The 19,218-nt window shown below is 28.7% G+C and overlaps 1 protein-coding gene across 2 annotated transcripts in view; it reads left to right on the top strand.

Moving 5' to 3' along the window:
* LOC119669754 (potassium voltage-gated channel protein eag) overlaps positions 1 to 19,218 on the top strand; it is a 104,813-nt gene that overhangs the window by 61,068 nt on the left and 24,527 nt on the right. Inside the window, exons 4-6 of one of the 2 annotated variants that reach the window (XM_038079768.1) lie at positions 10,655 to 10,786; positions 12,958 to 13,070; positions 13,218 to 13,361. In XM_038079768.1, the coding sequence (XP_037935696.1) occupies positions 10,655 to 10,786; positions 12,958 to 13,070; positions 13,218 to 13,361 (389 nt within the window). The remainder of the gene's footprint in view (positions 1 to 10,654; positions 10,787 to 12,957; positions 13,071 to 13,217; positions 13,362 to 19,218) is intronic. The other variant, XM_038079769.1, reaches the window with a different exon arrangement.

Consider the following 19,218-nt stretch of genomic DNA (forward strand, 5'->3'; position numbering starts at 1 on the left):
TCCATGGAGACATCCATTAAATCGCTAAGGCGGGCTAAATTATTTGGTTTTTCATTACCTTCAATGTTTTTATCATTGGAAATCCACATAAATGTGATATCTGTGAGTTGATAAATCCTCCGATTACTACCCTGCATTTCTTAACTAGTTTTGATTCAATGATGAGAGACTAACTTGTGCTTGACTTGTCACTTGGCTGTCAATAAAAATGTAAACGCTACTTTTATACTCTGAAAATTATTTTGACAAACCTACTTAAGTTCCATTGGCGCGTAGCATTTAAAAATGACATAATGTCCTTTGGAGAGATATTGCCTAATTCCGTTATAAATGGTTAGGTAGTTGCTAAGTACCACAGTCTGAGTCTAGCGGTACTATCAAAGTGACATAGAATATTTTCTGCTGTTTTTACTTCTTCGTGACAAAGTCTGCAGTTACTGTTTCGTTTTATTACAAATAGATGTCGATAAAAGTTTTTTGACTCCACAATGTACAGCTAGAAACCCTGTGACAAGTCGGATCCCTTTTCTGTTCAGCATAAGTAGCTCCCCAGTTCGCTTGTCTGCAGGCAATTACATTATCTCAATCAGTTTGAACTGCTTTTTCTAGCCATTTATAAAAGAAAGCAAAATGGGTTTGGCCTAATATAGTATAAGGCAGCCCCTTTTATGGCTTGGCCCAATATAATAAAAGGTGGCCTCTTTTCTGGCTAATGCATCGGCTTTCTCATATTCCTCAATTCTGCTGTATCCTGAGATATTAAGAGGACCCTGTTCCTTTCAGCAAATTCTTTCAGAAGTTGAAGGCATTCCTACATTTGTTTTGAAATCACTCAAGATGAGCTGTCAGAGGTTTGCTGTCAGAGAAAATAGAATAAATACTACTTTAAAAATGTAGTATATATAGTACTACAAACTATTAAAAAAATAAACAATAAATTAGTTTATTTTATTTTAATTAATACTTCAATTTATAGTAAAGTAATATAATTGTTGCAAACTAATTAAAGATTTATTAAAAAACAAGTGAGCCTTTAATTTGTCAACAAATTTGAAATTGTGTTCAAAAAAATACTTACTCTGTATTTTAGCTTCTATAAAATAATCTATAATTTTCATCGGAAATATATAACAATTTTCCAATTAAATGGTTTTTATTACTCCTATTTTTATTGTAGTTGTAGTCATGTTATAGTTGTGGTTTTATTGTAGTTTTCCGTAGTCATTTTGTATTTTTTTTTTGGCACTTAAACCACAAATTTCCAAAAAAAGCAATTTTATATTAAAGTTCAGTAGCCAGAAAATTGCATCCATGACAAAAATAAAAACAAACTCTGAACTGTGTTTACACTAACTGAGATACAAAAGTATAGAAGTTCTGTTAAATACTTAAATTTGAATTAAAACTGCCAAAATTGCACTTTTCCAAAGCTGCCGTTCTGTGTGAAAAATATTTAAAATAAACTCAGTTGAAATGCAAACAATTTAATAATGCAGTAGCAATTTGGAATTTACATTCGAAATAAATGAAATAAATGAATTTCATATATTCGTTGATATACTTTCACCGATTGTTTACATTTCGATTTCATTTTTGGTGAAAGTATCTATTTGGCTTAAAGCATTTGCAGCACAATTTCAGTATGATTGCCTGCAGTGTCATCAATTTGATTACTTGAAATCCATACTCTATGCACAAACAAGACCATTTGCCTAATAAAAGATAAGGTAAGGAAAAACAGGGATCGAAATATTTTTAAGATTTCATTTTGGATTTATTCCAAGTTTGGAATTTGATGGTATGCCAAATGGGCAAATCTGCCTAGGCGACAAAAGTAAAAATGTGTACTCGAAAATTCTTAAGTAAAGTCTTTGCTCCGATTTGATAGTGCTATAAATAAATTAAGAAAAATATCTACCTAAACAATGCTTTTATCAAAATGGTCTGTATTTTTGTTCGCAAATGTTAAGAAAAATATTAAATATAACTTCATTTCTAACGTTTAGCATTTCTTTACGACGGACTCAAAATTTTATTATTTAATAAATCCTTTGATGCGAAGGTAGTTATAAAATGGTTTTGCACTTTCCTTGTCAGTTTGGTAGGAAAACTTTTATTAAAAACTATTAAATTATACATACAAGTATCCGCCATATATTTAAATATTTCATTTTATGATCTATAATATTTTTATAGTGCAATATATTTTTGGATGTCAAATTACTCACCATTCTTTAAGATACGGCATATTTTTAAAACTAACCAAGATGTGGAATCGGCATTAAACAAGGCATAAATCGCTTTAGGTCACTTTAAAAGCATATGGATATTGGATAAAAGTAATAAAAAAAAACTTGGCTAAGAGTTTTTAACGTAAACGTGAAAATAATTCTCTACTTTGGCTAGGTTAGTTGGAAATACATAAAGAAAATAGAAAATAAAAACTATATATGGGTCATTCTTTTACAAAATGATCTCCGATTTGGCTGAAATTTTTTTTATGAGTTCCTTTCATAAAATAAGAAGACCCGTATCTCGGGAAAAAATTTTGTGATTTTTTTCTTAGGAGATATGGACCCATGGGGTTTTGAGAATTGGCATAGTAGACACATTTTCAAGTGGCTATATCTCAAATTCTATAAAAGGTAGAAACTTGAAATTTACAGCGTTTTAAAAATAATTGATTGAGCTTTTATAAAATTGTTTAAACAATTAAAATTGTTAATATTTCAAAGAATATATTACATATATTCTTATATAATATTTTTGATTTCGATTAGTAATAAAATTCTACATAAAACCCAAAAATTTCAGGACGATATTGTAATTAGAAGTACTTTTAAAAATTTATTTATCTTTCATATCACACCAAATACATACACACGATTTTTCAGTAAAAAAAAAGGAAGGCATATGTCACAAAAATTTTTTTTTTTTAGTTTTGATTCAAATTAATATATAAATTCTACTTCAAAAATAAATATTTCGACTGTGATATTCATTTTAGAAGTAATTAAAAAAAATTAATTAATCAGGTGTCCTTCACGTTACTCATACGCACCAAAGTACCATAAAATCAATTTTCGAAGGAAAACGATACAAAAACTTTTACTTTTTATTTCTAAAATAAATGTATACATAAAACATAACATTTTAAATTAGTTCCGCATCATTTCTGTTTTTAAATTATAAAAATTTCAGCCAAATCGGAGATCATGAGGTCAAAAAGGTGTCCGAGTTGTAAAAGAATGACCCATATTCATAAAAAATCGTTTGGGGAAATATTATAAATTTCATTATTAAAGCTTATTACTGATAAAGAAATCCCATTTCAAACGAACTAAAAACTTGCAATACTGAGAATATTTGTTACTCATAAGGTACCCGGCAACCTCTCGACTAAATATTTCTATATAATATAATCAGGGAAGGTATCTCTGTAATCGATAATAAATAAGTTTTTTCGATCAAACGTATTAAATAATATTTCACGAGGTCGTTTGCGAAGTATTACACTTTAAGTACAGTTTTTCATTTTATTTATTTAAATATTAAATATTTTGAGAGTTAACACTAAAATTAATTTTAAAGTTAATTAAGAATAAGGAAATGGACTACTAGGTCTTTCGCCTTAAATTTTTCATTTTAATTTAAAAAAATACTTCATAACTGCATTAACGACTGAAATAATTATTATATTAAATAATACATATTTGAAATATATTTTAAATATTTGAAATACCATCTCAAAATCAGTGGATTCGTAAAAAAAAACAATATAGCAAATATATAATAAATATACGATGTATAGTCAACAATATCTAAATTTACATCCACTATAGTTGGTAACCTCCAAAGGGAATTCAAATATCTAACAGAAAAAATTTATACATACGTAAGTACATAGAAAAAAGCCACAATTATTTGGTTTATTAAATAGAATAATAGTACTCTAACAATAAGAAAACATAAATAGTTCAAAACATATTATTTAGATAATAACTTCCAACAAATCTTGCAGTTCCGAAAGTTTACATCTAGAACTTTTGGAACTCAAAGTTTTAATTATTACGTAGTGTCAAAAATATAAAAAAAATTTGGCATTCATATTCTATATAAAACGGACTCAAAACGGTTCAAATTTTACAATGTTTAGTTTCTGATACAGTCGAAAAATATATAAATATATATATAAATATATATACTGACAATTAAATTACTAGATATTTCCAAAACACCACTAATAATGGATATTTGGCGGTATTTAAAACAGCTATATGATTACCCCTATAATACTCTGGATTAAAGACTCAAAATTTTTGAATTCGAGAATTCCTCAACTATTACCGACTTTTCAATTTGAAATAGAGTTTCTGACACAAGTCCATAACAATTATAAATTATTTTCTTAATATAATACTATATGTATAAAGCTTCAAGATGGTCTAAATAACTTAAAATATTTTCAATGAAATTTTACATAAAAAATACTCGTTTTGACTAGAAGAGAATTAAAAAAAAAACCGAATTTAATTTTTCAAAATAAATTTAATTAAATAATGAGAATTAATTCTTTAATCAAATTTGATTTAAATTGAAATAAAATAATATTTCAACAGTAATTACAATTGGTGAAAAAGTTTTTAAATATAAGAACATAAAATGAAAATACATTACTTTCAGTTTTCCATTTACTTTAAGTTTAATTATAGCTCTATTTAAAACAACCATATTTGCTTTCAGGTTAAATTTAAATTAGAATTCTCACTTAGTTCAAAATGATTTCTGACTTAATATTAACAAAAACTGAACTAAGTTTTCTTTTAATAAGTGGATTTTTTGTAAAGAAATGCGTCAGTTTGTAGAATTTTTAATTTACTACCAGTTAGCAGAACTCAACAGCTTTCATTATGTTTTTTATATAAAATTTTGAATTAATATTCTCATTTAGTTCAATATGTTTTGTAATTATATATCGTCTAAAGTGAAACGCTATTTGAATAGTAATTTTAATAACAGAATGTTTCAAAGAGATTTATCAATTTGTATTATATGCAGAATCAATAAATAATGTGTATTGAATACGTACTAATATAATAATTATGTATTGCGCTGTATATAAATAGAGCAATTTCTCGATATACAATGTGTATATATATGTCCTTCAGAGTCCTTTACTGATTGTGAGGCATAATGCATATGAATTAGAATATTAATAATGTATATAAGTAGAGTTACTTCTGTACAAACTCCTGAAAAATATGGACATGTATTTGCTAACAAATTATGTGCTGAATCTGTTATCACTGACAATATCTCGTCATGTTTTAAGTTTATGTTAAATTTTAGTTAGAATTCTCATTTAGTTCAAAATAATATTATTGTAAATATCAACAAAATTCAAACTGAGTTCGAATAGATATTTTAATACATAAATTCGTTTGTCAGGTTTAACGTTTTACATAAAATGCCCCAAATTAATAATATATAATATGAATGAACTTAAACTATAAATAATTATAGTAATAAATATAATACCCATTGTGTTTCTTCTTTGTCCCCTAAACTGAATTTTATGAACCTACAAACACGGTTGCCACTTATGGTACTTTAGTACCAAAATTGGTACTTTTTTTTTCGTTTGGTACTCATGTTCAAAAAATGGTACATTTTTGACGACCCAACTTTATTGTGGATATTTCCAATTAATTTTTTTTATAAATGCAACTTTGCACTATTTTATATTTTGTTCATTTATAACCACGGTTGCCACTTGAAAATTTTTTTCTGTACCAAAATTGGTTTAAAAAGGTACCATTTCTGTAAAAAAAGGTCCAAAATTTTTCTATTGTCTTTTTTAGAAAGAAAATACAATTTATATAAAATGTACAAGAAGTATAAAACAATACAATATCCACAATAAAGTTGGGTCGCCGAAAATGTACCATTTTTTGAACATGAGTACCAGAGTACCAAACGGAAAAAAAAGTACCAATTTTGGTACTAAAGTACCATAAGTGGCAACCGTGTTTATAACACTATAAAAAAACACAGAACGAGAAAACAGAAAGGTCCAAAAAAATTTTGGACCTTTTTTTACAGAAATGGTACCTTCTTAAACCAATTTTGGTACAGAAAAAAATTTTCAAGTGGCAACCGTGCCTACAAATATATTATTAAAACATAATCTCTTTATATAATGTGTATTTCAGCCAAATAAAAACTGCTATAGATAAATCGCAAAATTTTCTAACATAGCCTTCTTTTGAAATAATCCAGGTTAAGGTCAGAAGTACCGCAAAGAATTATATTTAGGAATATTGATATATACTCACACACATAATAAATTGATAAATGTAGAATGTCTTATAAATTGCTTTTATATACATATAATATAAGGAAATGAATTAGAACGGATTGTAGCGAGTTTAGTAATTCGCCTTTCTCAGGCAACTGAAAGGAACACAATAGACAAATATATGTCTCTAAAAGGAAGTTATGACTGTGATATCAACAGGCGTTCTATCAACTTAAACTAACCTTCACTTGTTTCTTACATATTCTGACTGATCCATTTTAAAACAAGAAATCATACTAGATCACTGTAGCACTTGCCTTCTGACTTAGTCTTTTTCTTAATTAATAAGCGCGATATTTTCATTTTCACACAAAGTTTATTCCATCAAACCATATTAGGAGTGATTTTCTTATTTAGTTTTTTCCTGATAAGTTGTGATTACTCTGTGTTCTGTCGGCAGACTTTCTCATACTAGGACTTTGTATCTTCACGTGTTGTATGATGGTATTGACACTCACCATATACTGTTATGCCATATTCTGTACGTCACATCACAAACACTAATGCTTTAATCAAAATATTAATACACAATAATGTATATGACAATCATGCTACCAACAATTTTTAAAAATTCAACAAAAGACTTTCGCATTAAAAATATAAGCTCAATGTCCTTTTATTTATTATTAAAAAATTATATATCGCATTCGGAAAATTATTTATTTTTAAATTAAAAAAAACTTTTATTTAATTTAATAACGACGAAGTGTTACAATACATTTCTTTTTATAATTTTAAAACGTTAGTCTGCAATTTTTTCTGACAATAACAAACATTATTGTGATAAAATTTGAAATATATGAAACATTTATTAAAAATGCTTCAAATTGAATAATCACAGAACAATTTACATGAAAAAAAATGATTTTTTATTAACAAAAAAGGAATATTCCAACATGTTGATTTCAGCCAATATTGTTTTTTAGTCTGAACAAAAAATGCTTTCAACGAAAAACTAATAAAAAGCGTAGAATAGCAACATCTGGGCCTGATTTTCATTCAAGGAAACTGTGAAAAAATATGTAAACTAATCGTTTCACCATAAAACAATTGCAAAACAAAAATATAAATGCAATTTTTTACAACTCCCTTTATCCGCTGATATGGACATCTGTATATAGAAATATATTTCCGTATATATATACGTATATATTTTTGAATTACATCAATAGAATGTATTGAACGCGCGAATTTAAAGGTAAAAACACATAAAGTATCTCATAAAAATATTGATTCGTGCTGTGAATATCTACACTTTTGACAATGACATCTTTGTTGAAACGGATTTTGTACGCAATCCTGCTCTTAAATGAAAAAAAAAATATTTAAAAAAGAGACTACTTTTTTGGAATATTTCAATCATTCATCGGGAATTAGTTTATTGTCCGTTTTTATTATTTTGTTATTTTTGTCGCACTCTTGACATCACTTTAAAACGCAGTTCTTTATTTAAAAATATTAACATGTAAAATATACACTAGTAGCTTCAGTTTTATAAAATATTGTTTTATTAGCATATTGTATAATAAAAAAGTCATTTGATATAAAAAGAATAATGGCGATGATCATCAACAAGGACTTAAATTTCAAATTTTTTATGTAGCTCAGTATTTCTAAAACGCTAATACCACATTGTTTGGAATTAATGAATAAAATATAAAAAATTGCAACAATCAAAATTTATATGGTCGTCCTTAAAGGAGACCCTATCAAATGCAACTCTGACAGCAATTAAACCAATCCCTCATTGATTTTGCAATCAATCAGACCTTCATAAAAGTCTTACGCTGGTTAAAGTAAGTCCTTCAATTGTTTCAGCGAATTTTCCCTAATTACAGCAATTGATCTGAGTAATTACAGAATAATGCATACAGAATAATGCGGTAATAATTACAGAAATAGAAAGAAATTCTAACAGGTCGTATTGGATAAGTACGGTAAGGGCGGTGCTTGATCGGCCAGTTTTACAGAGATTTTTTGTAAAGAAGTTTGCACCACAAGCTCTGTGCATCGTTTTGTGCTGCCGCAGAACACTTAAAAGTAGAATTATAATTAATTATAATGAAATATTAGAATTAAAAGTATACATATGATCATATGACGAACGGTTACGGTTGTTTTGCGCTATTTCTAGTCATAACTATAACGATATTTATATAGGTAGTCAATTCACAATTATCAGCTGTAAACAATAACTACTATTTCTATATTTTTTGTTGTATTTAAATTTAAGAAGTAATAAATTTGTTTTAAAATATCGTAAATTTTGACATGTATCAGTTTACAACAACACATATAATATTAGTTTTGATTAATGTGACGAAGTTCACGAAGACTCGCCGTCTTGCCCAAAGTATAATCAATTTTTCTCTCTTACTCTCAATGTCAAAATTTTCATTTACATTAAAAACAGCAACAGTTTTATATTTGACGTGACCATGACTATCTACATGCCCCTAACAAATCACACTCATGTGTCACATCATAACATAATACAAAGTTACTAACTCACAGATAGAAACTTGTCCTCGTACCGTTTAGAAGCATTTTTCAAACTAGAAGTTCTGGGTAGTTTTTACACAGAATGTTTTTCAAGCTTAAATTAAAAAAAATAAAACAATTGTTTCTATACGAGTATTTGGATTTAAGCACCATATTAATAATAATATTATAACAATTAATTATAAAAAAAAATATTAAATGCGAGAGTAGTTACACTCAACTAAGTAAAAAATTATACAAATTTTCTTAATTGTCAATAAAATAATTACAGAGTAATATAAACAAAATTTGGAAGTACAACTGACCTACGCAATAAATAAAAATAGTTTTTAAATATATTTGACCAAATACATCCGTTTAAGACTAGAACATACTAAATTAACCCACTCACACTTATTCAATAGATTACCACAACACTCTTGTTTGTTCTACAGAATTCCATATTCAATGCAACACATTCTTATCGACTGTCCACATTTTTCGAAACACAGGAACATCATATTCGGAAACAAAAACCCAATTGACCTATTAGCTGATGATGATTATTTTTAATTAGTTGATTTAATATCACTTAAATATCACTCGCATACAAAATAAAAAAAAAGCATATAATCACTTTATTTCTTTTACCTTTAATCTCCCATAAAAAATAAAAACAATAATAATAAGGAAATAAAACGACTCACCCATACGGAAGAATCTAGAGTACTCTAGATTCTTTGTCCAAACTCTAATCATGCTTTCATCGTAGCTCCTTAAGAGGAATATATTTCTTTTTTCTACGAATTGGTAAGCTTAAGGTGATGTTGCTATAACTTCTATAATTTAAGTAAGATGTGATTTATATTTACTTTGTTAATAATAACATTAACTTCAAACAAGACATTAGGTACTGCAACTGCAAATTTTTTCGGTCAATCAAGCCATCTATTTGGTTTTATATCAACGTCTAACCTCAGCAAGTAGCTGACCAATCCTTCATAGAAAATTATTTTACGACGACCACAAGCAATTATATGAAAATAATATCAAATTTTCATTTTTAATTTTAACTTTTTTTTTTATTATATTATATTTTAAAAACCGTTCTTTATATTATTACCATTTATATATTGTCGCATTGGGTGTTTATATCAGTCCAACACTATCGATTCATAATAACTAATTTCATACTAAGTATACTTAGAAATATAGGCACATTTATAAAAAACCTTTGAAATATTATTGCTAAATACTTTTACTTTAATTATAAAATATAGTAACATCTTTCTATAAAGTAGTTGCAATTCATATATATAGGAGTATATATACTATATATATATAAAAAACCAATACTTTATATGAGTTCAAGATTTTTTGATCATTGTTTCTCAGGCAACAAGAAGGATCAAAATTGGAATCGTAACCAATACAGAACACTTTTCTTCTGGGATCAGAATAGAAACAGAAGACGCAATTATGTGGAGTCAATGCAAGCAGAATCACAAAGTGGTACTCTACAGATTAATTAAAATCACTTTTCGGCAACCACATAAACCAATTCATCTAATTTTTTTGTTTTAAATAAATTAATAAATTCTTAAAAATCATAATAATAAACATAAGTAATTATAAAATTGTTAACTAAGCTAATGAATGTCTATGATAATTGTTTAATTGTAAGTTAGTCACGAGAGATAATGAATGTCTTACAGCAGGCCTCAGCTCACAAATGCTTTTAAGAACTATTTTCTGCATAGTATATATTTAATAATTATTTAATTGCAATAATTGTTGCTTTTATATTTTATATAGAAACTCCACTATGGCTATTATTACAAGTTGCTCCTATACGGAACGAAAGAGATTTGGTTGTGTTATTTTTGTTAACATTTCGAGATATCACCGCCTTAAAACAGCCAATCGACAGCGAAGATACAAAGGGTGGTAAGTACTTTTACTTTTAAAGTTATTTTTTTTTTGTATTAAATCTTTCATTGTACATACTAACTTTTTGTGATTTTAATACTAAAAGAAATATTAAATACACTTGTCGTAAGAAATGTTCATAAATATTGCATTAAGCCATTTAAGTCATAGCCATTAAGCCATAGTAAGATGCAAAACAATTTTCAGGGAACATCACATAATTTATTGTATATATAATATTACAATGAAGGTGAAAGGTAATGATATGGAAATATATGCAAAATTAAGCAGATTTAATGTATTTGAAGCATAAGTATGATTTTGCATAAATAGATTATAAGATAAAAAAGCTTGAATTATTCAATGCAGGTGATTTTAGGTATTTCCAGCAGAACTGATTTTAATCCAGCACACTGTTCTGTTGTCTTAGATATTCTTTTATATTTTTAGGATGAAATATATTTGAAGTTTAATTTCATATGGAGTAAATATGTAAGATTTGCTGAAACCAAGCCTCTGACTAGTTCTTAAAATAAATTATATGACATTTTAAACACTAGAACCACATAAATATCAAAATCACCTCATATCCCCAGTAAGAAACTAATAATTGATATTAAGTCGAATAAATATAAAATAGAGAGAGGAATGGTGATTTACATTTAAATAAACTAATTTACTATTCCTGATCTTAAGAATAATAGCACAATTCAATAAATTTTAAAGAAATGCATTCATCAAATTAATTTGAAAAATTATTGTTAAGCTTACTTTTGAAATGCCGACATAGCTTATTTCCTGATGTATCGAGATTTAGGTATATGGCTGAAGAATTTAAGTCAATGGTTTAATAAAAGCACAAACTCACTTTTTTGTGAGGCTGTAGATAAAGTCAAAATAGCAATCATGTTAGCCAACGTTCGAAGCGGACAAGGTACCTAAAATAAGAAAGATCGAGATTTAAGGTTGTAAGTTTTTAATACTGATTGCCCTATCAACATGGCAGTTCTAACATAGATTATCCAAACAACGGGTAACAACAAGAAACGTCTACTCGTTGTTGTTAATTTTTATGTAGAAATTTTCCACTTTAAAGCTAAGTATTAGGGTATTAGGCCCGATTCTGTATCTACTATACACTACAGACATTCCTAAGCCAAAAAGTGAAGAAATACTAACTGTAACGTTTGCTGACGACACTGGACTTTTGTCAACAAACCATGACATCACAAAAGCAACTGCAAATCTTCAAAATCATTTGAACGAAGTGATGTATTGATCTGACACCTGGGGATAAACGCCAAAAAACTGTCCAAGTTATTTTCACCGACAGGACATTTGAAGAACAGAAACTGAAAATTGTTAACATTGACATATCAATTTGCAAAAAAGTCAAATATTTGGGCATGCTATTAGACCAAAAGCTGACTTGAAGGGAGCACATATTGTAGAAGAAAAAGAAAGCTCTTTGAAGATTTGTAGATCTATATTAGCTTCTTGGTGAAAATTGAATTTAAGGTGACTCAAAGGAAAATCTTGTTCAAAATAGTTTGCATTATTAAAATCATACAACAAGTGGGCGTGTCCACATATCGGCATCATGCCAAAAAACTGCACTAACGTGCTATGTTTATATCTGTGTCAAATAATATTTATGGCTATACGATCACCTACCTCTAAATGTAATATTTGTATCTTGTTGAGTATTGGCGATATCACAGACTTTGTTGTAAAAAAACTGAAAGTTCTAAATAATCTTGACAAGTGTTTTTAATATTTCTACTAGAATGTGTATTTGTATTTTATGTGTCATTTTTACAACTTATTGCCGTTTTTTTTTTTAAGAAACTATACTGCATGAAATATGTTTACAGAACAACACTTCACACATGATTAATTGTCAACACTAAAATTTTTGCAATATTTCACTCAATATGATTGCTCAAATATAACTTTATTGATATTTACACAAAAGAGTAGTACTTTAACACTATTTTAATCTCAATTCAAACACTTTGCATAAAATAACTTTCATTAAAAGTTCACAAACTAAAACTAAAATGAACTAAGAATTTAATAAATAATTTTTAAAAAAATTATCAACAAAAAAAATAATTTTTCAGCAAATTTACTGTTGTGTCGTGTGTGTTTGTTGTGTTTAATTTGAAACTTTGATATTTACTCTCAAGTTTTAGGTTTATCGAAATTTGCCAAGTTGGCACGTTCGGTTACTCGAAGTCGTCAATTCAGCGCACATCTGCCCACGCTAAAGGATCCAACGAAGCAATCGAATCTGGCGCATGTAAGTCGACAATATAAATCGTTTATTGTATGTCACATATAATTGTATAATTTTCACATTAAATTTTAATTCATTTGAAAATATTTGTATTTCAAGTAATAATGTAATTATAGACTGACTGACAGACACTTCATTTGATTTTTGCAGATGATGTCACTAAGCGCCGATATTATGCCACAATATAGACAGGAAGCGCCGAAAACGCCACCACATATTCTTTTGCATTATTGTGCATTCAAAGCAATTTGGGATTGGGTGATATTGTGTTTAACATTTTATACCGCCATTATGGTAAGTCAAGTGTCAATCTGTGTGAGTGTGTGTGTGTGTGTATATGTCAGTATGCTGGTGTAAATGGGACTGAGAGTAAATGTTTGTATAAATATGCAGCACTAATGTTTTGTTAAATAAATGTGCGTGCATGTGAAAAAGCGTATGTGTGTATGTGTGTGGGTATGCATGGTATGTTGTCCTTTATCTATTACAGTTCATGCACGAGTGCTTCAGTTAAATAGAAAGCAAGTGTGTGTGTGTGCATATTAATGATTCGCAAATTGTTTGCCAATGGCAGATACGAGCACAGCTTTTGCCAAATAATAAAATAAAGTACTTATAAAATCATATGAAATTATTTTTGAACATAAAATATAATAATATTAAATGATTTTGTAGTGTAATAACTATTATAAAGGCTTATATAGAATATGAAAAAAAATTACTCTTAAAATATTCGAACGGGGATAGAAAAAGCTTGCAAAATGTGGGCACAGCTTAGAAACATAATTGGTAATAAATTAGGAAGTATTATTTTGTGCGCAGAAAAAGTCCTGAAAACCCGCAGGAAGAAGAAACCATAAAATATTTTCTCTGTGAATCCCCGGCTTTAGCATCCAAAAGATATAGATTCTTAGAAAAAATCTACTCCTTTGATAGTTTATCAGACTGTTCATCAGTGAAGACGAAAGATCTATTAAATTACCTAAATTCGACGGGATGGATTTAGTCTCTACTCTTCTGTAGTATTGTTCTTGCGAGGAATGTGGTAGCAACACGGCGAAAAATTGCTAATTGAGGTATATGAAAGTTATCTAATGACCACTACAACCAACTTACCATTATTTTGTGGAATTTTGACAGTTATGGATTGTACAAAGGTTTGATTTCGACTAAACAATGTTCAAGTGTTTGACTATTGATGTAACAAACATCATTGAAGCTTTAATAGTGAACATATTTGATTTCAACTAAGCCTTGTTCAGTTTGTTATTGACTATTGATGTAATAAACAACATTTTACACTCTAATAAAGAATATATTGATAGTCTATATATATTTTTAATTCTCTTATTAAAAACAAGGAGTTGTAATATTTTTAAAATTACGTACTAACAGCTATGAGTTAATATATTTTTAATATTAACAATTGCATAGAACTTCATTAGTAATATGTCTTAAATATGTCACTGATAATATCTCTTACCAATAAAAATCAGTTTAATATTTTTAATATTAACAACTGCATATTACTTCATCCATATGTTACAAATGCTGTAATAGTCTTTCCACATTGCTCGAGGTATAAATTAATATAAATTTCTTTTAAGGCATTGGTTCCCAACCTTTACTTAACCAAGGACCACTTTACTTACAATAGGGACCACAAAGTTTAAGAATAATAAACTGCATGATTATTTCAATATGATTTATGCAGGCTTATTGCGGTTCTTACTGGTCATTGGTGGTTAGGAACTCACGCAGAGAAACTGCGTATTCCCCATAACTCTCACTGCAGAAGTTGTGGAAACCCGCGGGAGAAAGAAACAATAATACATTTTCTCTGTGAATGCCCAGCTCTAGCATCCAGAAGATATAGGTTCTTAGGAAAATATTTTTGTGATAGTCTATCAGACTGCTCAATGGTAAGGATGAAAGACCTGTTAAATTACCTAAATTCGGTGGGATGGATTTAGTCTCTACTCTTCTATACTAGGGTTCTTGCGAGGAATGTGGTAACAAAACGGCGAAAAATCGCTAATTGAGGTACATTTGAAGTTATCTTATGACCTGCCACTGCAACCAACCAACCAACCATGCATCTCTGAAATAATGTATTCGTTATATATATTATATATTGTATAAGTTCATGTATATAGGGTGTAAAATGGGTATATTATTACTTGAACATTTTTTATGCCAAAACTTGTATCTACCACTTCAATCAGAGTCGAATCGCCAGTCAGCTAAGCAAACTACTACCGGCAAACCTCACCTAAAGCAGCAAAAAGCTTAACAGATACTAGTCAAGGTTATGGGGTTCGTACTTTAGGAAGAGTGTCGCTTTTTTTTCATTACCTACTTTGTAAAAGGGCTGACCATCAATAGCGATCATTTGATGACCCAACTTGTCATGAAGGAGGAAATCGCGAAACAATGGCCTCATAAGAAGAAGCAAAAAGTCCTCATTCACCAAAGCAATGCGTCGTATCACGAATAGTAGTCAAGGTACTAGGGCCAAATATTATGAATAATACTTCGAATAGTTTTTGCACTCATCGTATTCACCAGATTTAGACCTCAGGAATTAATACCTGTCTACAGATTCCATAAAAATGCTTCAGTGGAAACAATATGGTTTCGATAAAAAAATCATCATCGAAACTAAGACATATTTATAGACAAGATGAATAATTCTACAGAAGAGGTGTTAAAATGTTAAAAAAGCACTGGAGTGATTATATCACTCTTAAATGAGACTACGTTGATAAATCAAATTTTGCTAAAAAGTTGTTGGTTTATTGGTTATTCTACAACTCTATTACTGTTTCAATTTTTCTTTATTAAAGCTATGCCTATTTTAACTTCACAATTTCAACTATTTGTAATTTATTGAATTATTCCTAGTTATGCTAGGGTGGTCCAGCCTTCTTCATGTTATACCATTATGCAAGAGGCTGTTTAGCTCCACTAACGTCTGTTAACGAAATCACGTTTGAATATGACAGAAAGAAAGTTTTATTTAGTTTTTCCGATTTTAGTAGTTGTGAATTGTTAATAATAGTAAACATATTGGATAAAAGAGTACCAATATATGGTATATATATACCATATGTACCCAAAATTCGTCAATTTTGGGTTAATGTATGGAACTTGCTAATAGTTTACCTGTCTACTAACACGCAAAATTCAACTTTGTTTTTATTATTGCAAATTGTCTAAAAAAAACGGTTATATCTCTTTTGTTGTTAGGAATGACATTGCACTGCAAAACATTTTTTGCGTTTTCTGAAAATTGACTCCAGTTGGCCCTCTTTTGAAGCGGGCGTGCGATATATTAAATTTGTCTTCGTCAATAAAATATCATGAAATGTAGAAGCAACATAGTTTGTAAACATGTTTTAGCCATCCAGTGTGAAGGGTGTCTCACTTGATAAAAATTAATGTACCTATGCTTTCTCTAAATTATTCAAATTGGATATCGTGTGATATGTGGACTGTAAGTTGAGGAATACGAATATAGCTCAATTGAATTTTCAGTAAATCGTTCCTGGATGTGTCGGTGAAGTATACCAACACAAATCTTTGCCTGCAATAATTTCTGTTTTTCTAATGATTTACATTTATTTGTTAACGTCATTTTCCTAAATTCCAGTTTGTAAGATTGACTACTTTTTATTTAACCGTTTACAAGTACCCCACTACTCGTAGTACGTATAAGTTATAATAACTGAAATTCCGTTTTTGCAAAATATCATTGCAAAGAAAATAGCTCAGATAATTGATCCTTAAAGAAACCATCTGCAATGTAAATATAATAATTCAAATAATCCTTAGCTTTATAGTCACCTACTCAGCGCTTGAGTTGAAGTATTTCAAAAATTGTAATCAATACACTTAATACGCTATATAAATAACAACTTCACTTATAAGCTTATATCGCATCTTTCTCGCTTTGATGTAGCTTTATTTGTAATTTCGAAAAGTGTATCAAGCTGACATCCTAAAGATGCAAACAAACAAGAAAATATCTCAAAAATGTTATTGCTGTATTTTTGCCAACAAGTTGTTCAGCAGATCTCAAATGCACTTTACAAATGGCGCAATTACAAGTCAAGCAATCAGATAATATATGCAGGAGCATGTAACTGAGATACATGAGACTACACCGCAATCAAGTGTATCCATATCTGTGCGGCTGTGTATGCGTGTTCAGTGAAAGATATACTTATATGTGAAAGTGAAGGATGTAACAGTACACATGTTAGTCACTTTTATGGAAGATGTAAAGGAAACGTTTTTTGTTGTTCAATTTATATAGCAATTTGCTTGTATGTTATGAATTTGCTGGTATAAAAGGCAGACGGCTCAGCAGCAACAGGAATCAGTACGAGAATATCGTAAACAACAAATCGAGCAAAAATGCAAAACACCTACACCTACACTTACAATAACAATAACAACAATAACAACAATTCATAGCAATTATATTCAATCTGTTGCAGCCCCTGTTATTAACATAAAAAAGGGGTGTCGACTGCAAATGATGTTTATGATTTTGTTAAGTGGTTGTTGTGTTCTGTTGTGTTGTGTTCATTATTGTGTTCATCCTTCATATGCAATATAATATGTTATATTAAACTATTACACACACAAATACATATATTAGAATTACTGAGTATCTGTGTTAGAGTAATGAATAAATAAATATTAAACAGTTTCCATATTGATTCGAAGAAAATGCTAGCATTTTATGTTGGAAAGAATTTCTTGGCAAGCTCAAAAGCTTCATGATTCTATACATATTATGAGTAATGCAATAATTTTTAATTGAACTTTGCTGACACAAATTGGCTTAGAATAACGCTTACGTCAATAGTAAATTATTTAAGAAAAACCATTAAGAGTACTAAATATATATTCTAATAAAATGAAGTTTTTTAATAATTGCGTCAGCAAATTTTATTCGTTTTATATTTGTAAAAATTTTTATTATCATTGCTTCTCCTTGAAGTCATTACAATATATTTTCGTTTGTCGGAGTAATTAAAAATTTTCTATATTTATGGGGTATAGAGGGTATTTTAAAAGTAAAGAAATGACCAAGGGCAATCAACTAAATAATATAAATATAATATAATAACTAAATATATCGTCTTTGATAAATAGATATTTTATTTAATATAAATATTAAATTCCATGAAAATTGAAAGGACCTCTATAAATACGAAACGAAAGCAAAAATAAATTATATATTAAAATTGTATCAATTTTAATATGTATATAAATTGTAACAATTTTTTTGTATCAAAAAATATTTTTTTATTTATTTTATTAATTGAATTTTTGGGTGACCATACAGCTGGTATTGCGAAATACCCATCATCACCCAACTATCGTACATTATCAACAGATTTTTGTAGTAAATAAATTAAAAAAATAAACTATAATTGCTTTTCTACATTTAAGAACCTAACATGGCATGGATTTAAGAACCGTCTGCATTTTTTAGTTTTATTAAGAAAAAAATTAGTTCAATAAGATGTACATCGATGGAATTTGCACTAATACTAGACCAGTTTGCTTCATCTTCAACTCTCGATAATACAAAAATAGTTTTTCACTTTTTAATACTCCTCTTAAAGGATTATTATGATCATGTATAAAAATAAATAAATTGTTATAATACGGTGTTCTTCTTCTTCTAGGCGCCTTGTCCGCTTCAAACGTTGGCTAACATGATTGCTATTTTGACTTTATCTACACCCTCTCAAAAAAGTGATCTTGTACTTTTATTAAACCATTGACGTAAATTCTTCAGCCATGATGTTTTTCATCTTTCAGGGTCACGTCTGCCTTCAATGATTAATTTTAGTAGTCTGTACTTTTCCGGATGCCTCAGAATATGACCAAAAAACTCTAACGTACGACGTTTTACTGTCTTTAATATTTCTGTCTCTTTGTTGACACGCCGAAATACCACTGTATTTGTAAGTTTTTCTGTCCAGCTTATTTTCAGCATACATCGATAGCACCACATTTCAAAAGCCTCGAGTTTATTCATCGATGCAACAGACAGCGTCCACGCGTCTGTGCCGTAGAGGAGTATAGAGAATATATAGCATCGCAGCATTCTTATTCAGAGCGGTAATAA

The sequence above is a fragment of the Teleopsis dalmanni genome, chromosome 1, assembly GCF_002237135.1.
Source record: "Teleopsis dalmanni isolate 2A chromosome 1, ASM223713v2, whole genome shotgun sequence".
In the NCBI taxonomy this organism is placed as follows: Eukaryota; Metazoa; Arthropoda; class Insecta; order Diptera; family Diopsidae; genus Teleopsis; species Teleopsis dalmanni.